At 33.9% G+C, this 21636-nt stretch overlaps 1 protein-coding gene across 1 annotated transcript; it reads right to left on the reverse strand.

Moving 5' to 3' along the window:
- Positions 1–1386: 1386 nt before the first annotated feature.
- On the reverse strand, positions 1387–8643 carry ODAM (odontogenic, ameloblast associated). The gene is made up of 10 exons (XM_070410025.1): positions 8593–8643; positions 8461–8502; positions 7885–7932; positions 7097–7327; positions 6539–6586; positions 4363–4467; positions 3030–3077; positions 2220–2291; positions 1652–1813; positions 1387–1416 (listed from the first exon to the last, which is right to left on the reverse strand). Exons 1-10 carry the CDS (start codon positions 8641–8643, stop codon positions 1387–1389), a joined length of 837 nt encoding a protein of 278 aa, XP_070266126.1.
- Between the last annotated feature and the right edge of the window lie 12993 nt (positions 8644–21636).

The following is a 21636-nucleotide window of genomic DNA, read 5'->3' on the forward strand; positions in this document are numbered from 1 at the left end:
TAGGTACATACTTTAGTTCCTCAAACCAATCATCACACTCAGAAATCCAATGACAATATATCTTTATTTTCATCAATTACACCATTTTTTCTGAGCCATCTTTTATTAATGCAATTATTCAGTTGATTCAGTGTTGTCAGCTTTATCCTCATTGTTAATAGATTATGTAATGATAGGGTATTTGAAAAGAAATATAATTTTTTAAAGACAGGAGTTATTAAATAATTGTTTTACGTTTTCTATGACTTATCTAAAGAGTGCAAAATTATAAATAAAAAGAAATTCAGAAGAGGAGCAAAGATATTCTGTATTTTTCGAAGAACTGATATTAGCATTGAGGAAGCAAATAGCCTAAAATGATATCCAAGGCATTGCCATGTCCTTTTCTCTGAAAAATAAGATGGAAGAACATTTTAGGACCATTAGACTCTTCTGTATAAAATTTCCTATGTATTTTCTCAATTTCTTAATAAAGAAATGGAAAACTTTATTTTTTTCTGACATTAATGTTATGTAGATTGAAGGTCACACTATACTGAAATACTTTTAATATTTCTGATTAAATAAATTAACTTGCATTGTACAAAAGTTTACATTGAAAAGGAGAATTTTCTAAAACAATGCTAACACTATTCATTTCTGGTTGTATTTTTGTAGACTTCATTTTTTCATCTGAAGAATGCTGAGTATGCATTTTCATAGAAGAAGGAATTAGAAGAGACGTATAGGCAGCAGGGAGGAGATTTCAAAAAATCTTGCCTTTTGGTTTTCCCTTTAGGCCAATTTTTTTAGTGTGCATTTTTAAATTCTTGGTGTCATGCCAGCTTGTCCTTCTTTCAAATACCCAGTAGCCTCATACCCAAACAAGCCCATTAGGACAGGTGATTAATTTAGGTTATGTTTGATATATAAGCCATGATGATTTAAATTTCCAGGTGATTATGCAATTTTTTTGTATCACTTTAAGACTTTATTTCATTCTAATCTAATACAGATTGGTTGATATTATTACAATTTATCGCTTGCAGAGTGAAGTGCTGATTTAGGAGAATTGACTTTGTAAATAGTGTCCATAGAATGACTTTTATATGGACCTATTATATTTATTATTTGTGTTTTCAGAGTTTATACCAAGTTTATGGTATAGATAGACATGATTCTCAAAATTTACTTTGGTTTAAAAAATTGCTAACGTCCCATAATGATTATTAGCTTTGTAGGACTATATAAGCACTAACTTTTTTGTTTGTTTTGTAAGACCTCTTTAATTGTTCCCCTGACAGATTTTCTTCTTTTTTTCCTCTTAGAATTTAGGATATGTTGTGGTACTTATGCAGGTCTCTAAGTAAATACCTACCAAAAATTCTGCATTATTAGAACAACGTCTTATGGTTCCTTTAGGCTACTAGTCTTGGCCTAGTGGAAAAAATAAAAAAGGACATTCATGAAAATTTCTTATAGATCAAAATTAAATTATATTCTGATTAATTATCAGTAAGCAATTATAGGCCTCCTCATTCAAGGTCAAGACCACATATCCTACTATACCATTAACTAATTATTTTCATAAGTTTCCTATAAATTAAGCACTAAGTTATATTTTCTATTAGACAATAATTTCTTACAGAAAGTGAATCTTTGATTACTCTACCTTCTCTTCCATGGGCTCTGGGGTAATAGTTGGGTCTATAGCAGAAGCAAAAGCATTTGTTGTGCTGGGTTTTTGTGAAGTTGGAGGAATGACAATTCCTCTACTGGCATGCTTAAAGTTTATCATTTTGTTTTGTAAATATGGCATCACTCCTTCTGCTGGCTATAGAGAATGAGAAAGAAAACAAAGTGTTTTCAGGTTAAAGTACAAAGTCAAATTGGGAAGAATATAAAGCAACAGAATTGAGATGCAAGGCAAGGAATTAATTTAAAAAGAAAATGCCTTTAATCTTTTCTAGATTATAATCTATCCTTTAGAAAGACTGTGCAAACGTGGATGTCTCTTGATACCTGTTTAAATGAGTGTACATAGGAGAATATATGACCTATAATAGCCCCTCAATAAATATTTGATGAACTGAGTAAATTGAATCTTGACTGGCCAAAGATCTAATTGTTGATGGAATAATAATAATAAAGTTTTCATTAAAATAAACAATAGTGCAGGAAACTGTAGGTTGTAAGTTGCTGATTGCGCGCATCTAGCGAAGTGTGGTAAGGAATCTTACCATTGCAGCAGTTTCAGGACCTGTGCCTATGATGGCATCAAAGGCTAGTTGCTTCTGTCCTCCTGGTATAACCTGGAAAATTGGAAAGTTTATAAAAGTCTAAATTCTTAATTTCTAAAATATGTTGTTTTGCATCAAAAGCAGTTAAACACTTCCCAACTTCTTAAATTAGTTTCTTATACACAAAAATAATCATTTTGATTTGAGAAAGAGAGAAGCAGCTCCCGACACAGGGAAACTGGCCTGATGGTATAACCCTGCCTACGTGCTCAGGAGCTCCTTCCCCGCCATTCTCTGCTGGGCCAGCCGTGGTGTTCTTTTGAATATTAGCAATCCCTACAGAGCACCAACCTGGGACAAATTTGCCTCTGAATACAATGAAGTGACAAAAACAAGACTGCTTTGTCATCTTGTCTAAAACAAGATCACAGTGTGAGACATAAAAATCCTCACATTCTGGCTAATCTGAGTAACTCTTGCTTTTTTACTATCACAGCCTGGCCTTGCTCCTTTAAAATAAGAATCACTGTTACCCAATCATAGAACCAGGGTGAACCAGCACTCTTTGAACTTGCCCCAAATCACCTGACAACCCCAAATCCTATATGAAGTCATTTCAATACCTTCCTGTTAGGACACCACAGTTTCCCATGTGTTGTCCTCCCTTATTAGAATGAATAGATAAATCCAACTTTGTTCAGCTAAGGTATTTGGCTGCAGGGCACATATAGATTTAACAAATTCTGAAGCAAGTAGTTTTAAAAGGTAGTTTTTTTTATTTTTAACATGAAAAGGTATGCATTTACTTACAGGTTCGACTTGTTGTGGGACATATCCAAATTGAGTATAGAATGGCATCTGTCAGATTTTTGAAAAAATGCATTAGATTCTGATGTTTTTGTCATAATTTTGTGTTAAATGGTTACAAAAATTTATATATATATATATATACACATATATATATGTGTATATATATATATATATATATAAATTTATATATATATAGATGGGAATCAATTATATATATATAATTGATTTTTTTTTTTTCAGAGAGAGGAAGGGAGAGGGAAACATCAATGTGAGAGAGAAACATCGATTGGCTGCCTCCCATACACACCCAACTAGGGCTTAAGCCCGTAACCTGGGCATGTGCCCTAATTGGGAATCAAACCAGTGACCTTTGGTGCAGGGAACGATGCTCAACCAACTGAGCCACACTGGCCTGGACTAAAATATATGTACATTTATATTATACTAAATGCTTTTTTGAACGTTCATATGTTCTAGGTGGCAAAAAATGTTAAATTACTAAACATCCTTTCAATAGCATATGATTTCTAAGTTAAAACTTTTCCTTCCTCTAATTTAGCATGACAATTAGAATTACTACTATCAGTCACTTAAAGCATAATTTTCAGTTTTCTCTACTTTGGTTTGGCAAGTTTTAGAGTGGTGTAAAATATTATTTTCCCCCATTCTAATGAAAAGAGATCTAGTTATTATGAGCCACCTGAATTTATATTAGAATTCTAAAAATGTATTGCAGGTTCACAAAACTTAGTGTGGTGTTATCTAAGTGTATTGCAAGATCTGGTGAACAAAGTAGCTTTTATTATGGTAGCTATTTTCATTTTTTAATTTTATTTTTTGTTCATCCTCACCCAAGGATAATTTTTTCCATTGATTTTTTAGGGAGAATGAAAAGGAGGGAGGAAGGAGGAGAGAATGAGGAAGGGAGGGAGGGATATATATATATATATATATATAGAGAGAGAGAGAGAGAGAGAGAGAGAGAAACATTGATGTGAGAAAGACACATCGATTGGTTGCCTTCCCCATACACCCTGAGACCTGGTTTTAGAAAACTTCGTTTTCCAAGATGATTTAGTTTTTGCCCTCTGATTTTATTAAATCCACTCACTGATTTCATTATTTTAAAATCCAGTCTTAGAACATTTCCAAATTAGTGGTACTTTAGGAAAAAACACCAAATTCTTTTATGATCACCACAGTTCAAGCTATTGAGTTTTTTTTTTTTTTACTAAATGTACTTAGCTATTCTTTCCTCTTAAAATTTGCCTTATCTTCTCCTTTCTCAGATGGAACTAGAACTTCTTAGCTTAAAATCAAACAGTTGCAGTACCTGCTCCTCAAATTGCTGCTGTCCTGTTTGTGGCGGTAGCTCTGGGACTGTTTGCTGAGGTTGTTCCCAGGGAAGGAGCATGTAAACCGGATAGTACTGAAGCATCTATTTGTAAACAGAAATGAATCAGCATAGTCCTTTTTAAAAAAATTCTTCTAATGTCAATATTATTTTAAAACTTACTCATATTTAACAATTTTATAAAAAAAGGACACAAAAGCATTTCTTCCTAAACGTTAGGAACAACTTGTATTGCACGTGATACTGGATTGGACTTTGTTTCAAGTTTGTTTGGTCAAACACAGTTAGGAAGGATTGTGTTCAATTAAATAATAGGCTTTTGTAAAAGCACACCTTGGGCTTTATATACAAATTTTATACTTTATGCACAAATTACTTTGCAAATGTCTAAGAAGAGGATAGCCTATATAGCACTTCCCTTATTTTTGGGGAGAGTCATCATTCTGCAGAACATGGTACTAGCAGTTTTACCATAATGAACATAATGTCAGGAATATATTGCCCTTAATAATTGACAGTTTAATTAAAACAATCTATATGCATTTTAGAATGTTTTGAGAATCCAGAGATAAGGAACAAATAAAATCACCTGTAACTTCACCATCCACATAATCACGTTTTGGCTTCCACTTATGCCTGTGTGTCTATACATGCATATGTTTATTAAAAATGGGAATCGTAGTACATACATTAAGTTTTATATGATGTTTTGTTTCCTTATATAATGAAATAAGACTAGATCAGACATAAGAGGTAAAAAACAACTGTGTCTTGAAAAATTTATTTTGTGCAATGTTTCTTAATCCTGTCTAAAATCAACATTACCTGTTGAGCATTTTAATAATTAATCATATTAGGGATCTACTCATCAGGTTTTGATCCATTAGGTATGGGAAGGGTCCCCATGGTTGGCAAACTGTGGCTCGTGAGCCACATGAGGCTCTTTGGCCCCTTGAGTGTGGCTCTTCCTAAGCCTTAGGAGTACCCTAATTAAGTTAATAACAATGTACCTACCTATATAGTTTAAATTTAAAAAATTTGGCTCTCAAAATTGCAGAATGAGGTCAATAAAGAGTATAGTTTCTGTTGATATTTGGCTCTGTTGACTAATGAGTTTGCCGGCCACTGGTCTAGGCATTTGTAATTTTCAGAATTACTACCAGAGATTCTAATGCAAAGCCAGGGGAGAAAAACACTGTTTTAGTAGTTAAAGAAAAGGTGAAGAATTCTATTTCAACTCTGCTATTTAGTTTCATTAGGATTGGGAATTTAATCTCATTAAGACTTATTTTCCTGATCTTTAAAATGAAGTAATTCTGCATTATGTATCTAACTCTAAATGCTATGGCATACAATGAGATAATGTCTAGAAGTAACTTTTGGTTTCTTATGGGGTGGGACAAAATTACATAATTATGATTACAGTGTAGTCAAGTGGTGTAAATTTTTATAAATGCTCAGTACTCTGGTGGTGAATAATATAATTTACCTATATCTCTATTTCTTTGAACCCAGGATATTATACAATTAGCCTACTCTTGAGAGGATTTTCCATATTAATCTAATGATTCTACTAGTTGGCCTTCATATTTTTAAGATTTTCCTATTTCACGAAAATCACCACCATTTGATTGTAATATGGAATTAAATTAAAAATATGCAAGAACCTGGAGATGTTTTGACCAGAACTTCGTAATTATCAAATAATGTGGGCAAGTGTTTCTTATCTCTACATTATGTCATTATGTCATATTTTATCAATTTAATATATTTTCCTCTGAAACTAAATTTAGGGTTGAGCAAAGTCCACCCATGTTATTTCTCTTGAGTTTTTCCTAATTGCCAGCACTTCAGATGCAGAAAGGAACTAAGCTAGGGTTTAGTGAGCTCCTTTATTCCTAACATGGTAGTGCCCTGGGAACTCAGGAGTCCTGAAGACTCTTCTTAGCTGGTCTTTCTTCAGGAGTTATTGAGTGAGCCCGACATTAACAAACTGACGCCAGCCAACCCAGCGATAGCAGCACCCAAACAGTGATATCATTGGATGGGTTTTTATAGCCCTGCTACAGGAGTCAGAGCTACAAATATAAAAGAAAGCATTCATTCAATGGCAGGTGTTAGTAGCCATAGGAGTGATGATATCTTATTTATTTACCTGGGCTTGCTCTTGAGGCATTTTAAAGGAGAACACATAGGGCTTCTCCTGCCAAAAAAGAAATCATAAAAAGTTTTACTTGACTTTTTAAAAAAATGTAATTAAATTTAATTTTTCATCAACTTTTATTCCCTCTATGCCCTCCACCATCTCCACCCATCCCCCTCCACCCCTGAAGTCACCACGCTGTTGTCCATGTCCATGTTCTCTCTTTTTTTTCCTCAATCCCTCCATACAAATTTATATATTAGCAGACTTCTATGACAATAAAAGGTCATCTACTATATGCATTATCATTAAGGCAAATTGCCCCCCCCCCCATTGTATTTTCTAAAACATGTTTTAACACTTTTTATTTGTGGCTATTATCATACAATAGCTGGTTTAAATGATGTTTTTCTTGTTAGGAATCAGAAAAGATAAGGAATTTCCTGTGATGGTAGAAACATATTGTGGGGAAGAATTCTTGCTCAATAGCTGTTGTCTTATTTTAAAGCTGATTCATATTTGTTTTTACATCGATGCACATTATCTCAAGATTGAAGAGGTCTGACTTACATTATTAGGGCCCGGTTGGGTCTGCACTGGTGCTTGAGGCTGTGAGGGGTTCAGTTGTCCCACCTGGTTTCCCTGGGCAAGGCTGACCTGTCCTGGGAAAGTTATCTGATTTGGGAACAGTCTAGCAGCCTGATCTAGAGTTGCTAAGGAGAATGGGGTGAGTCCTGGAATTTGAGCTTGCTGCTGTTGTAGAATCCCAGAGAAAGGAGGAATCCATGAATTAAATGGGCTCTGGAAGAAAATAAAAGAAAAAAGGAAGGTTTTCTTTTTCATTTCAGAAACCATTGAAAATCAGTCCTGAGCAGGCAAACAATTTCTATATTTCAATTGCTGCATTATTAGAAAAAGATAGCATCTTAGCACATTATGAGCCATGCAAATAGCATGAACAATACTAAATTCCCAATGATCAAGAGAAATATGGGGCAGAATGAGGTCAATAAAGAGTATAGTTTCTGAGTTGCCAGACTGGGTTTGAATCTTTTTTTTTTTTTTAACCCAGTTAGCTGAGTATGGCTTTTTGTAAAATAGTTAATTTTAATGATTTCATAGCTATGAGAATCTGTGTCTGGCATGTACCAAGTTCTCAAAAAATAAGTGCTAATCAGATTATAGTTTTTACTTAGTGTTCAAACAAATGGAATTAGAATATATGGGACAAATTCATAACTTTAAAAATGGAAATTTCAGAAATGGCATCAGAAAACATCTTGTTCTCATAAAAAGTGCCATAATAAGAAATGAAAGGTAGAAAAATATTCTTAAAATAATTATTGAGGTAGAGATACCTGAAGCTGTAGTGGCTGAAGTTGAGCATTATTAAGACTCAGCAGTAACTAGAAAAGGAAAGAATATGAAAATAACATACCACACAGTAAAATTATTAAGATCAATGTTTACTACAAATAGAGCACAAGTCAGAGCTGACTAATCTTAGGTTCCTGTTAGAGGTGAGATGTTTTCTCACTAAGCTTATACTAAATTACAGTGATTAGAGGTTGGGATTTAACTACCTCTCCCTTGCTGTGTACGGGATTGTACAACTTGAGCCCATTCCAAATGATTTCATTAGTCATTTGATGCCCTAAACACCTATGTACATCTGTATTAGGGGCTATTAAAAAGATACACAAAATGTTTTCATTGCTTTTAAGTAATGGTGAAATAATATTTTAGAAAGAACCTGGTATATAAAACATGCATGAACATTGGAAATGCATATGGATATAAGAGCACTGAAGAACCAAAGAATCTTTAATGCCTCTAACTAGATTTTGAATTTTTGGCTTTTATCTCTTCCCCATTCGACTTTCAAAAAACAAACAAACAAAAAGGAGGAGATTATTTTAAGTATCTAAACTAACCTCATTGCTGTGGCTTGCAGACAAAAGGCGCTGTGGGATAATCTAAAAAAAAAAAAAAAAAGATAAAAGAAGGATTTGGGATTTGTTAAAGGTTTTACACAGTCATTTCAGCTGTACTATGAAATCACTTACCGGGGCTGATAGCGTGGCTCCCAGTAGCCCAAAAAGAATTATGGTTTTCATTTTCAGATGAAATACCTAGGAAAAAAAAAGTGAAATTTAGCTTTAAAAAAACTACATAAAAATCATGATAATAATTAGTTGGTATTTTTCAATTGGGAGAGTAGTTGGTTGAATTTTACAGTATTTGCCTGTATATTAAGATTTAATATAAAACATAAATATCTATAATATATGTTATTATTTTCTCTCAGAGAGACAAACCAAAATTGTTAGCTCATCCTTTTAGCTTGACCAAATGACTCATTTAGTGGCATATGATGTAGTTGAATGAGTTATAAACAAGATGGCCTGATGCTTTGAGCTGTCCTACATAGAAAGGAGTGAGTACCTTTGACAATGGGAGAGCCTATGACGGGGTCCTTATTATAAAAGCAATTTTAATGTCTATTCAATGTAGTAGTAAAAATATTACAATAAAAATTTGACAGTAACAGTTTAATACCAAATAATTTTCATTGAAAAGTCTAATAACATTAAGTATACATGAAAGCTAAAAAACTGAGTCCATAGTTTTGTAACTCAGGAAAAAAGCTTATAAAATTAAGTTGCGATATTGATTTATAGTGCTACCCATGGTAGTATATTATGCCTTATCCTCCAAATGTGAAAACCCTGCCCTACTTCAAATCACTGATCTACACAAGTAGTAAGGATGACCTTGGTAGGCTACCCTGTAGGATTGACTGAGTTTGGTTTTAATATTATGAAAGTGAAGATTTGATATCTTACCTCACTCCTTTGCCTATGAAGAGATGCTAGATCCATGCAGGGTCTGTGTTCCTTTTATCTTTCAGCTCTACTGCTTAGAACATCTCTTATATTTTAAAACCCATCTTTAGAAAAAAGGGACCAATCATTTTTCAAAAGGCCCAGTGATTCAGTGGGTTTTAGACAATGGCTTAGCTAATAACCCCTTTCCTAATCATCTAGGTGGTAAATGGATTCCCACACTTTTAGTAATGCCATTAAATTATCCTCTGAGAAATGTTTTCTTATGATCATTCCTGGTTTCTGCTTTGGTTATGACTAAATCTTCTAGAATAATTTCATTCTGCTCCTTTTTTTAAATCATCTTGAAAATGGATACCATAATAGAATAACTTTGAAAGCCTTAATGAAGGTCAAAGATTAATGGCAGATATTTATTTTAAGAGTAAAATATAGATTATTAGACATAAGGCAGAGGTCTGAAAGACAAAAATTCAAAACCTACTTAGGGATGGTAAAGATTCTTTGGTTCTTCCATCCTGAACTGAGTAAATGTGAGCTAATTTCATTTAGGTTCAATGTTAAAAAAAATCAGTAAATCTCTTTGTGCTAAAGGAATGAAATGCTAAAAAAAAAAAAAAGTTGCCAAATCTCTATGTGTCTTTGACATGTATATCCCCATGTGATAAAATGTTTGGGATAAATAATTTCATAAATAGAAAGCATGATGGCTTTTATTTAAAAAGATAATGGTGAGTGTTTTGCACTTTAAAAATACTTTTTGCTAAATATGATTTTAATATTAAAAATACAACTAAGTGTTATTATCTGTTCATCATGCTATTTAAATTTTCTTTATAAAGTGAGGTTTGTGTTTATTTGTCTTGTTTTTCTTTGTTGTTATTATTGACTCCATTCTGATAGTCCAGGATCATAAGTGTTATGATAATGTATTATCAATTAATTTCTATTGTGGAAGATTTCTTTGGCTAATTTCATCTAGAAACAACTAATGGTGACCTTATCATGTAGGAAAACAAAGTTATTGCCTTCAAATAAATTTGTTTTTTCTCAATAGAATGATATACTTCTTAGAACTTACATGGCTCTTTAGTACTAAAATGCTGATAGCATTTGTTATATAGCCTAAAAAACCAAAAGGACAAAAAAAAATTAGTTAAAATAACAAAACTTTTTTTTTTTTTTTTTACTAAGGAAGAAAAGCTACTACTAGGATCATATATCTGTTAGAAAGGAACTTCCTCAAGATTTATGAATGTTACATTTTTAGATTGGCTAAGTAGACCACTCTAGATGCTGATGGCTGATTTAGCTATAGCTGGGTGATTAATGTAACAAATTGTTGCCTGGAAAACCCAGTAGATGAGTTGAGTGGTGGACATGGTACATGTTGCTATATTGCCTAATTATACATATTTATAATTAATGACCATGGTCTATTCTGAATATCATCAAATTAAAGACAATATACCCACGGGGTTGATAACATATGTATAAATAAAATATATGACAAAATAAAAAAATTAGTTCACCATAAACTCAGTCTCCTGAGATTTTTATGGCATTGTGCAGAGACTTAGACAGCTAACTTCACTCTGAGCCAGAAAGTTGTCAGGGCTAAGCACAGAAAAATTTAGGAGTTATATTACAGAGCCAAAATAGTCAATGTGAAAATTATCCTGATGATGGATAGTTTCACCTAGATATATTCCTCAAATCTGAAGGTAATTGGAAGGAAATTTCATTTCCCCCTATTATTTGAATATTCTAAAGAAAAGCAGTTGAAACTGCTTTTTTTCAAGTTAAGGTGGTGAAAAAACAGGCTATGCTTTCCTATCTGCTAGCTTCTAACTCCCTGTGTCATTGGAGGCAAAGTTATCTCTGGGTGGGAGAAGAAGAAGCAATGTTACATTGCATTGTCTGTATATTTCTCCTATTCAGCTATGTTGGACTTATTTTCCTATCCCATGTCAGTCACCTAGTAGGTATACCCACTGGGAAATTAAGTAAATGAGTCCCGTCATTCAGGAGACAAAAAAGGTGGTACTGATCCAGAGCAATGTCAGTCTGTATGGATTAAGGCGCGGAAACCTTAAGATAAGGAAATCCTGAACTAGGTATTGTCACTGTACCTTCATTATTTTGTTTTAGTTCAGTTACTAGAACATCAGACACCCTTCATTCACCTAAATGTACAAAAACACATATCAATGCCAAGTACATATTACTGTTGGATTATGTGCTATTGAAATGATCCGGATCTTTGTTCCAATAACATAAATGACGAAAAAGCAACAATGGCTTATAGGCGAGTCCTTTCAAAATGTTATCACTGCACTTTTTTTCCCCCCTTCAACTAACCTGAAAAATTAAGAGGCTCACAGAGAACTGTTGTGAAGTAGACCAATATTCTGTGAATCAGGAAAGTCAAATTGAATTTTAGCATAGCTTATAATAAAAATAATTTTCTTACATATGTGTTTTATTTTTTTTCAGGAACTTATAATTACATATTAAGGTAGGCAGATATATATATACCACTTCCACATTTCAGGGAGAAAGCTGAGGTACAGAAGGCTCAGTGACTTCATTCATTCACTCATTCATCCATACAACTAATAGTTATTATGCAGCTTCAACAGTCCACATCTTTGCTAAGCATTGAGAATTTAGTATCAATTAAACAGACGTGGTCTCTGAATTCATGAAAATTACTGTCCCCCCTCAACACACACTATTAAAAAATATTCAGAATTATGGCTAGTATGCAGGTCTTTTGATTCTTAATCAAATAATTTTTCTAAAGCACCAAACTGCCTAACCAGAGAGGAGAGAGACACAGAACAACTTCAAAGACAGTTAACAGATAAAAATTATAAATAATAGAAATGAAGGTTTTCATAAGTTCTCAGAGTTGAATAATGAATATCAACTCAATGAAAGTAATAGATTTTCTGAGTTTAACAATGACTTTATTCATGACTTGTGCAGTAAATAAAGAGAATGAACAAGTTCTTAATAAAATATATTTTGGCACATAAAGTGTTCACTTTTAATTTCTATGAAACTCTACTAAAGTGCCCCCTTCTGTTAAATAAGTGTACATTTCTGGATATTAATCATTACAGGTCCACAAAGACAATATGTCCTAGCTTAATGGATCTAGCTTGATTATATGAGTCTAACTTTATTATGTTTAAGATTTGTATGTGAATGTGAGTTATGACTATAAAGTATAATATCCAGGAGTAATTTGTTCAGGAATAGAGAGTATTAAGAAAATGAAAGTAATACATTCCTCCTCCTTTCACAAAAGTACCCATAAGTTTCAGGGAAATTGAGAGAGGCCAGCCCACAAAACTAGGCGTGGGCTACAAACTATCAACTGCCTGTGATTCCCTGAAGCGGGGCCTCCAGAGCATTCAATGAGAGGCACAAATGCATCCTCTCAAATACAACCCATCCTGGTCTGGGCCTATTCACTTCTTTGGTCCCCTGACCTGAAATGTTTCTTTTTTTTCTTTCTCCTGAGACTTTATAGTATTTGTTTGTACCCTTTGTTCTTTGTAAATTTCAAACCCACTACTGTATGATCCTTATATCTGTTTCTTCTTGAGCTGTAATCAGAGTTTGGCCGCAATCAGGTTTTTGTACTATAACCTTCCAGAAACATCTCCATTTTAATCAAAATCTTATATTTCTAATAACTTGATTTAAGTTAAGTGTTTTTGGCTGATTTCTGGCTTTTTCCTTCTCGGACATCTAGCCAAGGCCATGCTGTGGTCATGGGACTCTTGTATATGTCCCAGTCAAGGGTAGCAGTACCACCCCAGGCCAGTCTGCCTTAGCTCTCCCTCAGAATTCTGTGGATTGTCTTTTGTTTTTCATCTTGTTACATTAACAGTTTATTTCCACAATAAGATTTTATGTTTTCTAATTGCCATGGCCTTTTATTGCTCACAGCATTTTTCTATCTTGTTTTCCTTTCTCCTTCCCCTCTTTCTTTCTCCTTCCCTTCTTCCATCTATTGATTTACTATTTTTTTCTCTTTTATCTGCCACTCTGTTTCTTTTTCTTTTCTTCTACCTAACCTGGTTTACAAAGCCCTTAGTGAGCTAGTTCTTGCTCCTACTTCACTGCTTTTCACTCAGGTCCTTGTTCATTAAGCTCTATGTCTGGAAAGCGCTCTCTCTGATCACTGTATATATAACCCCGCTTAGATGTTCTGCAAAGCTTGTGTTAAGGTCTCACAATTGATACAATTTTTTATTTATTTGGTTAGCATTATTTATAATAATTTTTGTTACCTTCTACCACTAGAATATAAAATATAACTTCATTAGTGAAGACTCTTTGTTTTGTCCACTTTTTATCTCCAGTTCCTGGCCCATAATCACACTCAGCTATTTATATACCTGTTCTTACTTGGAAATTCCAAAGATACATTTACATAATGAGATTAAATGTTACTTACAGCACTGACAAATATTGAAAGTCATTGGAGTGTTTGAGATCAGATTTTATATTGTTTAATATAATTACTCTTCTTTCTAGAAATTCACCCAGTCATGTAGACATATTGTTAATGAAATGTCTTTTATATTCCCCCCCAAAATTAAACAACTAGCTTGATTTAAATACTTCTCTATGATAGAATCTGTTACCTCACTTTTGGTGAAATTACATGACGAATGTGGTAAGAAGGAGTGGTCATTTATAATTATGTGGTTCTATATTTATGACGTCTTAATCTGTACCTTAGCAGTTTTAGAAATGTCTACTCTTTTTCCCCTGATGCTATTTTACCAGTGAAAGGGCAACTGATATTTGTTGCTTGGAAAATAGGCTGAATGTCAAATCTGCTCTTTGTGTGAAGGACAGAAATGGAAGCTAGACTGGCAGACAGAAAGATCAAAATTAAAAAAAAATCTGAAGTTTATGAAAAATGATGCTATAAAGGGGAACTGTATGCTGAAGGTTATTCAATATAATAGGTCAGGTTATAGACACAAATATGGGTGAAAGGGCTGCTATTCATTACTCTGTCACGCTGCTCCACTTTGGGAATAATTGTCTAAATTCCCAGTGTTGGTCAGTTGGTCACCCATAGTCATATCACCCTAAACTCTGGAGTTAGTGATGGAAAAAAGTCATCTTTAGTTTCTAACTCTCCTTTTTCAAATTCTGTATCCGTCCCTGTAGTGATGATTCTCCAACCAAAGCTCCATTCGGGAATGAGGGACTTAAACCCTAGTTGCTGGTAGTGCAGTCAGCACAGCCTCCTGAGGATTTGCCTCCTTACCCCTCCTAAGGGCATGCTCCCTTTGCAGGCCAGGAACACCCTCTCACTAATTCACTAAAGACCAGGCCTCTCACCATTCCAGCTCCAGGATTTTCTGTGGAATTGACTGCAGCCTTTGTTGACTACACTGCAGTTGGACTTCTTCCTTGGCCTGTTCCTGCTTCCTTCCCCTCCATTCCATGGTGATGCTCATTTTGTTTATTATATATTGTAGTAATTAGACGTATATTGAATAAGATCCAATTGGCATAAAATGCTTAGACAGGAAATCCCTAAGGCCCTACATATAGAGTACATGGTAGGAGATTTTTGCTGGTTATTCACTTTATAGAATGATTTAGAAACTTGACCCTGTACCAAGTCATTTCATAGCATTTTTGACCAAATTGCAAGAGAAAAAGACAGAGAGAGAGAGAGAGAGAGAGAGAACAGACCACACCAGGAAGTTTAGCACTGCCTGCATTTGTGGAATAAAAACCAAGATACCAAGTTAGGAGCAGGATAAACTAGGCCTATGGAAATTTAATTTTCAAAAATTATCATAAAACCCTCCCACTTTATTGCATTCATTTTCTAAGTATCTTTTAAAAACTTACCTTCATTTAAAGGGGCTGTATAGCATTGACATTAAGAGCATTGGGCCTGGCTCTAACCCTAACTGCCAGCTGCAAACTCTTGAATTGTGTCAAATTTTAAACCTCTCTGAAGCTCAATTTACTTTTCTGTAATGGTGATAGCCTCATGGGACTGTTGATATAATTAATACTCTGAGCATATAAAAAATTCCCATGTTAGTTACATTAAGCATTACACTGTAGGCACCTTGTACATCTCAGTCTAGTACAAGATTGGCACTGAATATTTATTTGTTGAATGAATGAAAGAATGAAGCATAAATACAAAGAAATATCCATTCTTACAAAGATCAACATGGGAAACATGGTAAATTGAATGGCATTTGATTCAGAACAAAAGTGAAAAGCGAAGAAGCAGTGTGATAGTAGTATTAGGTCCACAGAGTACTTGGGTAGAGGTAGGCCCTTGAACCAAAATTAAAGATGTCAATTAGTTTTTTAATTAAAAATATTCTTGAAAATTTCAAAAATATAAATTTTAACATTTTATTAAGGAGAATTATTCACTTGATTCCACCAATCTCTATTTTTCTCAAATTTTACCCTTTCTTTTAGTCAGGCATGCACTAGTAAACAAGATCTCTGACAAATAAGCAAAAACACTTATTTATAGTATCTCCCAATTTCCATAGTGGAAATACTCCCACCAAGGTCCATGTCCAATTACCGACTGTTTAAGAACTGGCTTTTAATATATCTACATATTTAAAGATTGAATGTCAAAGTGCAGCTCCATAAATCAATGCCTTTACATAATGGATAATGGTTGAATCATATAGTTTTATTGCCCTGGTCAAAGTATTTTATTGATGCATCTCATGGAATGTCATAAATCTGTCAATTTAGGCTGAGAATGTAGCTATTTTGAGAAATGGGAAACTGACATTTGTTTAGAGCCATACCAGGTTCTCAGCTATATTCTCTAAATACATTTTTTTTCAATTGATTCTCATAAGAATCTGCAATGTATCAGTATCATCATTATACTTATAAGGAAACTGAGACTCAAAAAGGTTAAGTAATTTGCCCAAGGTGGCATTGTTCTTTAGTGGTAGGGTTCACATTTGAACACAGGTCTTTTTCAAGAGTGAAAATTTATTTCAACACCAATCTCTATGCGTCACACAGGAACACATATTAGATAAGTTTTTTTCCATGTACTTTTGAGATACATTAAATAGATGTAACAATTTTCTTGATTAAATTTTCTCTCATTTGTTTGGGTCACAGGCATCTTAAATGATATAATCTCTCACATATATTCTGTTATAATCAATATCTTCCTAATTCTGAATCTTGAGAGGCTTGCCTTAGATTATTTGGGAGTTTCCTAAGATGTTAAGCCAGACAATTTGTTTCTGCTTCTTTAATGCCTTTAAAAAACTCATTCTGATATAAGAGAATACTGGTACTCTCAGGATTATTGTTCCAGTCTACAGCTGAAGTGCCCTCAGCTGAGATTACCAACCATGAAGGTCACCCAATAACAGTGTTTATTGTTCTGGTCACATTTCAGGGAAGGAAGTTTGATTTTCTCTTATTCCTTTTCTGAGAAGGTCTTCCACCTGCAAAAACAATCACAGTATTAGTTGCCAAGAACTAATAAACCAGTGTCACGGACAACTTTCTTCCTTAGGGCTGCTTTCAGAAATGTAGAAACTATGGAAAGACCAATATTGTGTCTTTATAAAGTATTTGCTTCATTGGATATTTTAGATTTAGTAGCCAAAAACATTTATAAATTAACAGTCAATTTCTGTTTTGTCAAATGGTAATTCTATTTACAAAGGGTTCATCTTTCCTTCTGAAATTAAATTCATGACTACATTAGATGCCTCATCAAATTTCTAAATGTATGTGTTATTATCTTCTAAAGCATATTGTTGCACTTGCATTTTCTCTTTTTCCATGTGTGAATGTGTATGCCAAACATATAAACATTTATTTGCTAACTTCTGTAAAACATCACATTCAACACCTATTTCTGAATGATGATATTAACTAGAATAAAAATATTGTTTACTAACTTGTAGATTGTGTAAGGTATTACAGTAAATGTGTTATTTATATAAATCAATTCAATTAAAATCAATTCAAGATTAATTGTGTTAATCTTTTTTGCAAACTTGAGTTTTTAGATATTGATATTCTCATCTTATAGGTCAATAACATATGGATCATTGGTTCAGAAATCTCCCCCAAAATATGTCATTAAAAAGTTCCAGAGCCAGGATCTGAACCAAGGTTTGTACAACTCCAAAATTCTCTCTTTAACAACCACACTATACTGAAATACATAATTTATTACAGACCTATTCCAAAACCTTAATGTTTGCTTTGCATGTATGTGCACATTTAAAAAAAATCCCACTTAGTGAATTGAATGATTTTTGACATGGGTCTAATGGATATAAAGCTACATTTCTGCAAGTGTATTTTTCTTTTTTCTTTTTGTATCCTGTTGTAAATATCTATACATAGGGATTGAAGAAACTTAATGTTTATTGATAATTTATTATTAAAATATTCCTTTATGTTGTCATACCTACTTTATTGAGAAAAAAAATCAGTTTCTCATGCTGTCATTTATTGGGTAAAGATTTCTAAAAAAAAAATAGTAACTTGAGAGAAAGTCATTGAAAATTCTAAAAAGTAAATTCTAATCTGTTTTCTGGGTGTGTAACCACCATAGAGTACTAGGCCCAAAGAAGGCCCTAAACTTTGGCAAAAACAGAAGGTCTGAATGGCTAAAAAAGTATTACTGAGAACGATTCACAAAATTGGCAATTAATTTCTATAAAGGAGACAAAAGTAGTCTGTGAGTAAACATTGTGCAATGATTTGCAAAATGTCTGAGGTTGGGCTATCTGTCTAAGCCCAGACTTTGAATAAGTGTTGGGTTGGATTGAAATGACTCTCTTAAAAACCAGCAGGAATAAAACAATTGGTGGGAAGTAATTTTGAAACACCATGACCTGTGTGGCTGCAAGGTCAGCAGAACTAACCCACTTGGGCACTCCGTTAGTCACTAGCTATCCTGATTTCTCTGGAGGGTAAACTTTACTGAACAGTCCTGTTACTTATTTGCTCATGGGATTTTCTTGTCGAAAATAACAATTGCATATGCTTGGAACCTAAACACAAATTCTAAGCCTGGTATATCACTGAAAGCTGAAATAAGTAAAATCTCCATTGTAAAGTAGAATTTTTGAAAACACTTCTAATACTTCTATATAAAAATATGTCTGTAAAAGAATACAGAATCATTTTATGTTGGATGATAGAATGAAGTTCCTAGTTCTGTATTTCATAGTTACTTCAGAGAACTAACCTAGATTCAGTGATTAGATGAGCCTTCAGATAAAAATTCTGTTGGCATAAATGGATACAATTTGAGTCCAGAAGGAATAATTGTGAAAACCTGGCCTGGGGCTAAATGTGGGCATTTAACAAAATGTTTTGTTTTGTTTTTTTAAATAACTCTCTGGAAGTTCCATTGTGCTATTAGGACATTCTTGGTAGAAGTTCCTAGGAAACAAATGCATTGCTTTTTTCCTTTAATTGTCAAAAGTACCAAAGAATTCAAGGACATGTTCTACCCCGTGACATGTCAGTTGGGGTAGGTGAGATGGTAATATGATTTCTGTGTGTGTAACTACCATAAAGTACCAGGCCCAAAGCAGGCCCTAAACTTTGGCAAAAACAGCAGCTGTTTGTGAAGTACAATTTCAGCAAAATTTATGAGTCCCAAATTATCACCTACAGAAGTGAGAAAGCCGGAAGTTTATGTTATTAGTGCTCTTTGGATAAAAACTTTGTGAAGAGAAGACCATAATAAAACACAGGGAAGAGTGATTTATTAGATATCAACTTCCATAATTGCATGAGTATAATAAACGTATTCACTATTACATTAATTGCATAAATGGTATTATTGATAGCATGGTTTCATCATTAAACGTCTTGAGTTTGAATCCCATTTCAGCCACTTACCAGTCACAAAAATTCTCTGAACCTCTTCCCTCCTCTGTAAAGTGGGAAAAATTATATACTTATCTCCAGGGTTGCTATGGAAAGTAAACACTACTAAATGAGAAAATGCATTGCTCATCACAGTAGTGATTCTTAACAAATTATTTTAAGGGAAACTTGACACATCATATTTTCCAGGGAGAGGTCTCTATGAGATAAAGGTAGTTTTGAAAAGCCTTCCAAACTGATTTACATATATGTGACCTTCCACTTTAATTTAAAATAATCAGGTGGATTAAAGAAGAGTTATTTAGAAGAAATGTTACTTTTATCAGTAAAGAATAAAAAGCTAATGTTCATATGCCTATCCCTTGCTGTCCTATATATTTTTTCAAACATTCTCTCGTTTATTGATGAGTTTAATACTCATATTGTATTCTTGTTTGCTAATCTTGGTATCCATTATTAAAATGCAGATAATTTGTTCCTTCAACCAAACATTGAGTACTAGCAATAATCTAGAGATATTGCACTCAGAGCATCTACAGTCTAGTAGATGAGACATATATAAACAAATATGATGCTGCTTGATGAAGATACACTAGAAGCAGGGCCAGGGTGAGTGTGGGTTAGGCATGGAGTGGGCTGATGAAACTTTATAGGTCAGAGAAACCCTGTGCTGGACCATGAAAGAAGAGTAGGAATTCACCAGGCAGACACAGGTGGAATAAAAAATCCAAGCAAACTGCACTTCATGTACAAATAGCTGGGCATGACATAGCTTGATACTTTTGGAGTATAATTATCGGTTCCTGTGGGAGGTGATGGGAGATGAGGTATGGCAGGTACTCAGAGGTCACAGAATAGAGGGTTTTCTAAGACAAATAAATGTGCTTGGATTTTATCCTGTTGGCAGCTGGCATCTATCAATTAAGCAAAGAATACATGTGTTAGTCATCAGTAACGTCTAGCATTATGTTTCCATTCCTCCTCCTGGTCCCATATAAAGTTCTGCTTTCCAGCCCTTGAATTTAGTGACTTGCTTTGGCCAATTAACTATGAGTAAGACATAGCATGTGTTACCCCTGGTTGGAAGCTTCAGATAATTCACCCACCGCTCTTATCTTTCTGTTGTGACCATTGGCAATGTTCCAAATGTTACCTTTTCCATCAATATGAGTTCCTTCAATTTGGATCCCTCAGTGAGAACAATATGGAACAGAACTTCAAGTTGACCCACAGTGAATATCTAGTATAAGGAGAAAATTTGTAGTTTCAAGTACCGAGGTTTGGAGATTGTTAGTTATTGCAGAATAATTTAGCTTGTCCTTATTATTACCCTGCTATGTTATTATCTTGCCAAAACACTTTATTAAAATATAGATGACTGAAATGTATTTTTCCCATAATCCTACTAAGTTCTTTCCTAGGATTTTTCTATCCATTTTATTGTTCAGTGAGGACAATAAGTTACTTTGGCATCAGATCATTCTAGCTCTGTGACTCCAAGTGAACTATGTAAACTTTATACCCTAGTTTTCTGGTCTATAAAATAAGACAAATAATATCTGCCTTGTGAGACTATTATGAGAACTAAAATGCATTCTTGGAAGTACTTTATCATTGTTTGACATATAATGGATACTCATTAAAGCTGTAACCAACATCATCATTATATATAATTGATTTCAAAGAGGAAGGGAGAGAGAGAGAGAGAGAGAGAGAGAGAGAGAGAGAGAGAGAGAGAATGAGAGACAATCATCGATTGGCTGCCTCCTGCACAATCAGGGATTGAGCCTCCAGTCCAGGCATATGCCCTTACTGGGAATCCAATCGTGATCTCCTAGTTCATAGGTTGATGCTCAACCACTGAGTCACCCTGGTCAGGCACCATCATTATTATTAATATTGTTAATATTCCCACTTTATTTATCTCAAGCTCTCAACTCTTGGTGCTTAATTTCCATAACAGGTAATCAATTCAGTGACCAATCACAGCTTTCCTTTGAATTTCAAGTCCTGTAATTCTGTTTTTTGATGTCTCAGCACTGTTTCAACCTCCACTGACCTAATGATAGTCTTGATACTATCAGTTATTCATGATTTCTAATTACAAATTCACTCTCAAAACACTGCCAGCTACCAAATTATTCACATTGACAAATATATACTTATACATATTTTTTCAATTTTACTTTGGGATGCAAAATCCTCAGCATCCACAAACTATGCATATTGCCAGTCAATGCTACAAATTGCATTACTCTATTTGTATGAAGATGGAGTGATGATAAAATAAATATCACTGGATTGTCTTGATAGGTATAAGCTACAGGTAACAAGCCAAGAGTTTCC

Source organism: Myotis yumanensis, unplaced genomic scaffold (genome assembly GCF_028538775.1).
Source record: "Myotis yumanensis isolate MYYU_CA2020_CCGP unplaced genomic scaffold, mMyoYum1.0.hap1 SCAF_1, whole genome shotgun sequence".
Taxonomy (NCBI): Eukaryota; Metazoa; Chordata; class Mammalia; order Chiroptera; family Vespertilionidae; genus Myotis; species Myotis yumanensis.

What these genes read in the sequence shown, in the direction of transcription:
- ODAM (XM_070410025.1), bottom strand. Translation starts at nt 8,643, where the DNA reads ATGAAAACCATAATTCTTTTTGGGCTACTGGGAGCCACGCTATCAGCC. An exon ending in TCCCACAACAAGTCGAACCT is followed by an intron (nt 2,292 to 3,029) that starts GTAAGTAAATGC and finishes CCAATTTTCCAG; the next exon opens with GTTATACCAGGAGGACAGAA. An exon ending in CAGAGCCCATGGAAGAGAAG is followed by an intron (nt 1,417 to 1,651) that starts GTAGAGTAATCA and finishes TTTTTCCACTAG; the next exon opens with GCCAAGACTAGTAGCCTAAA.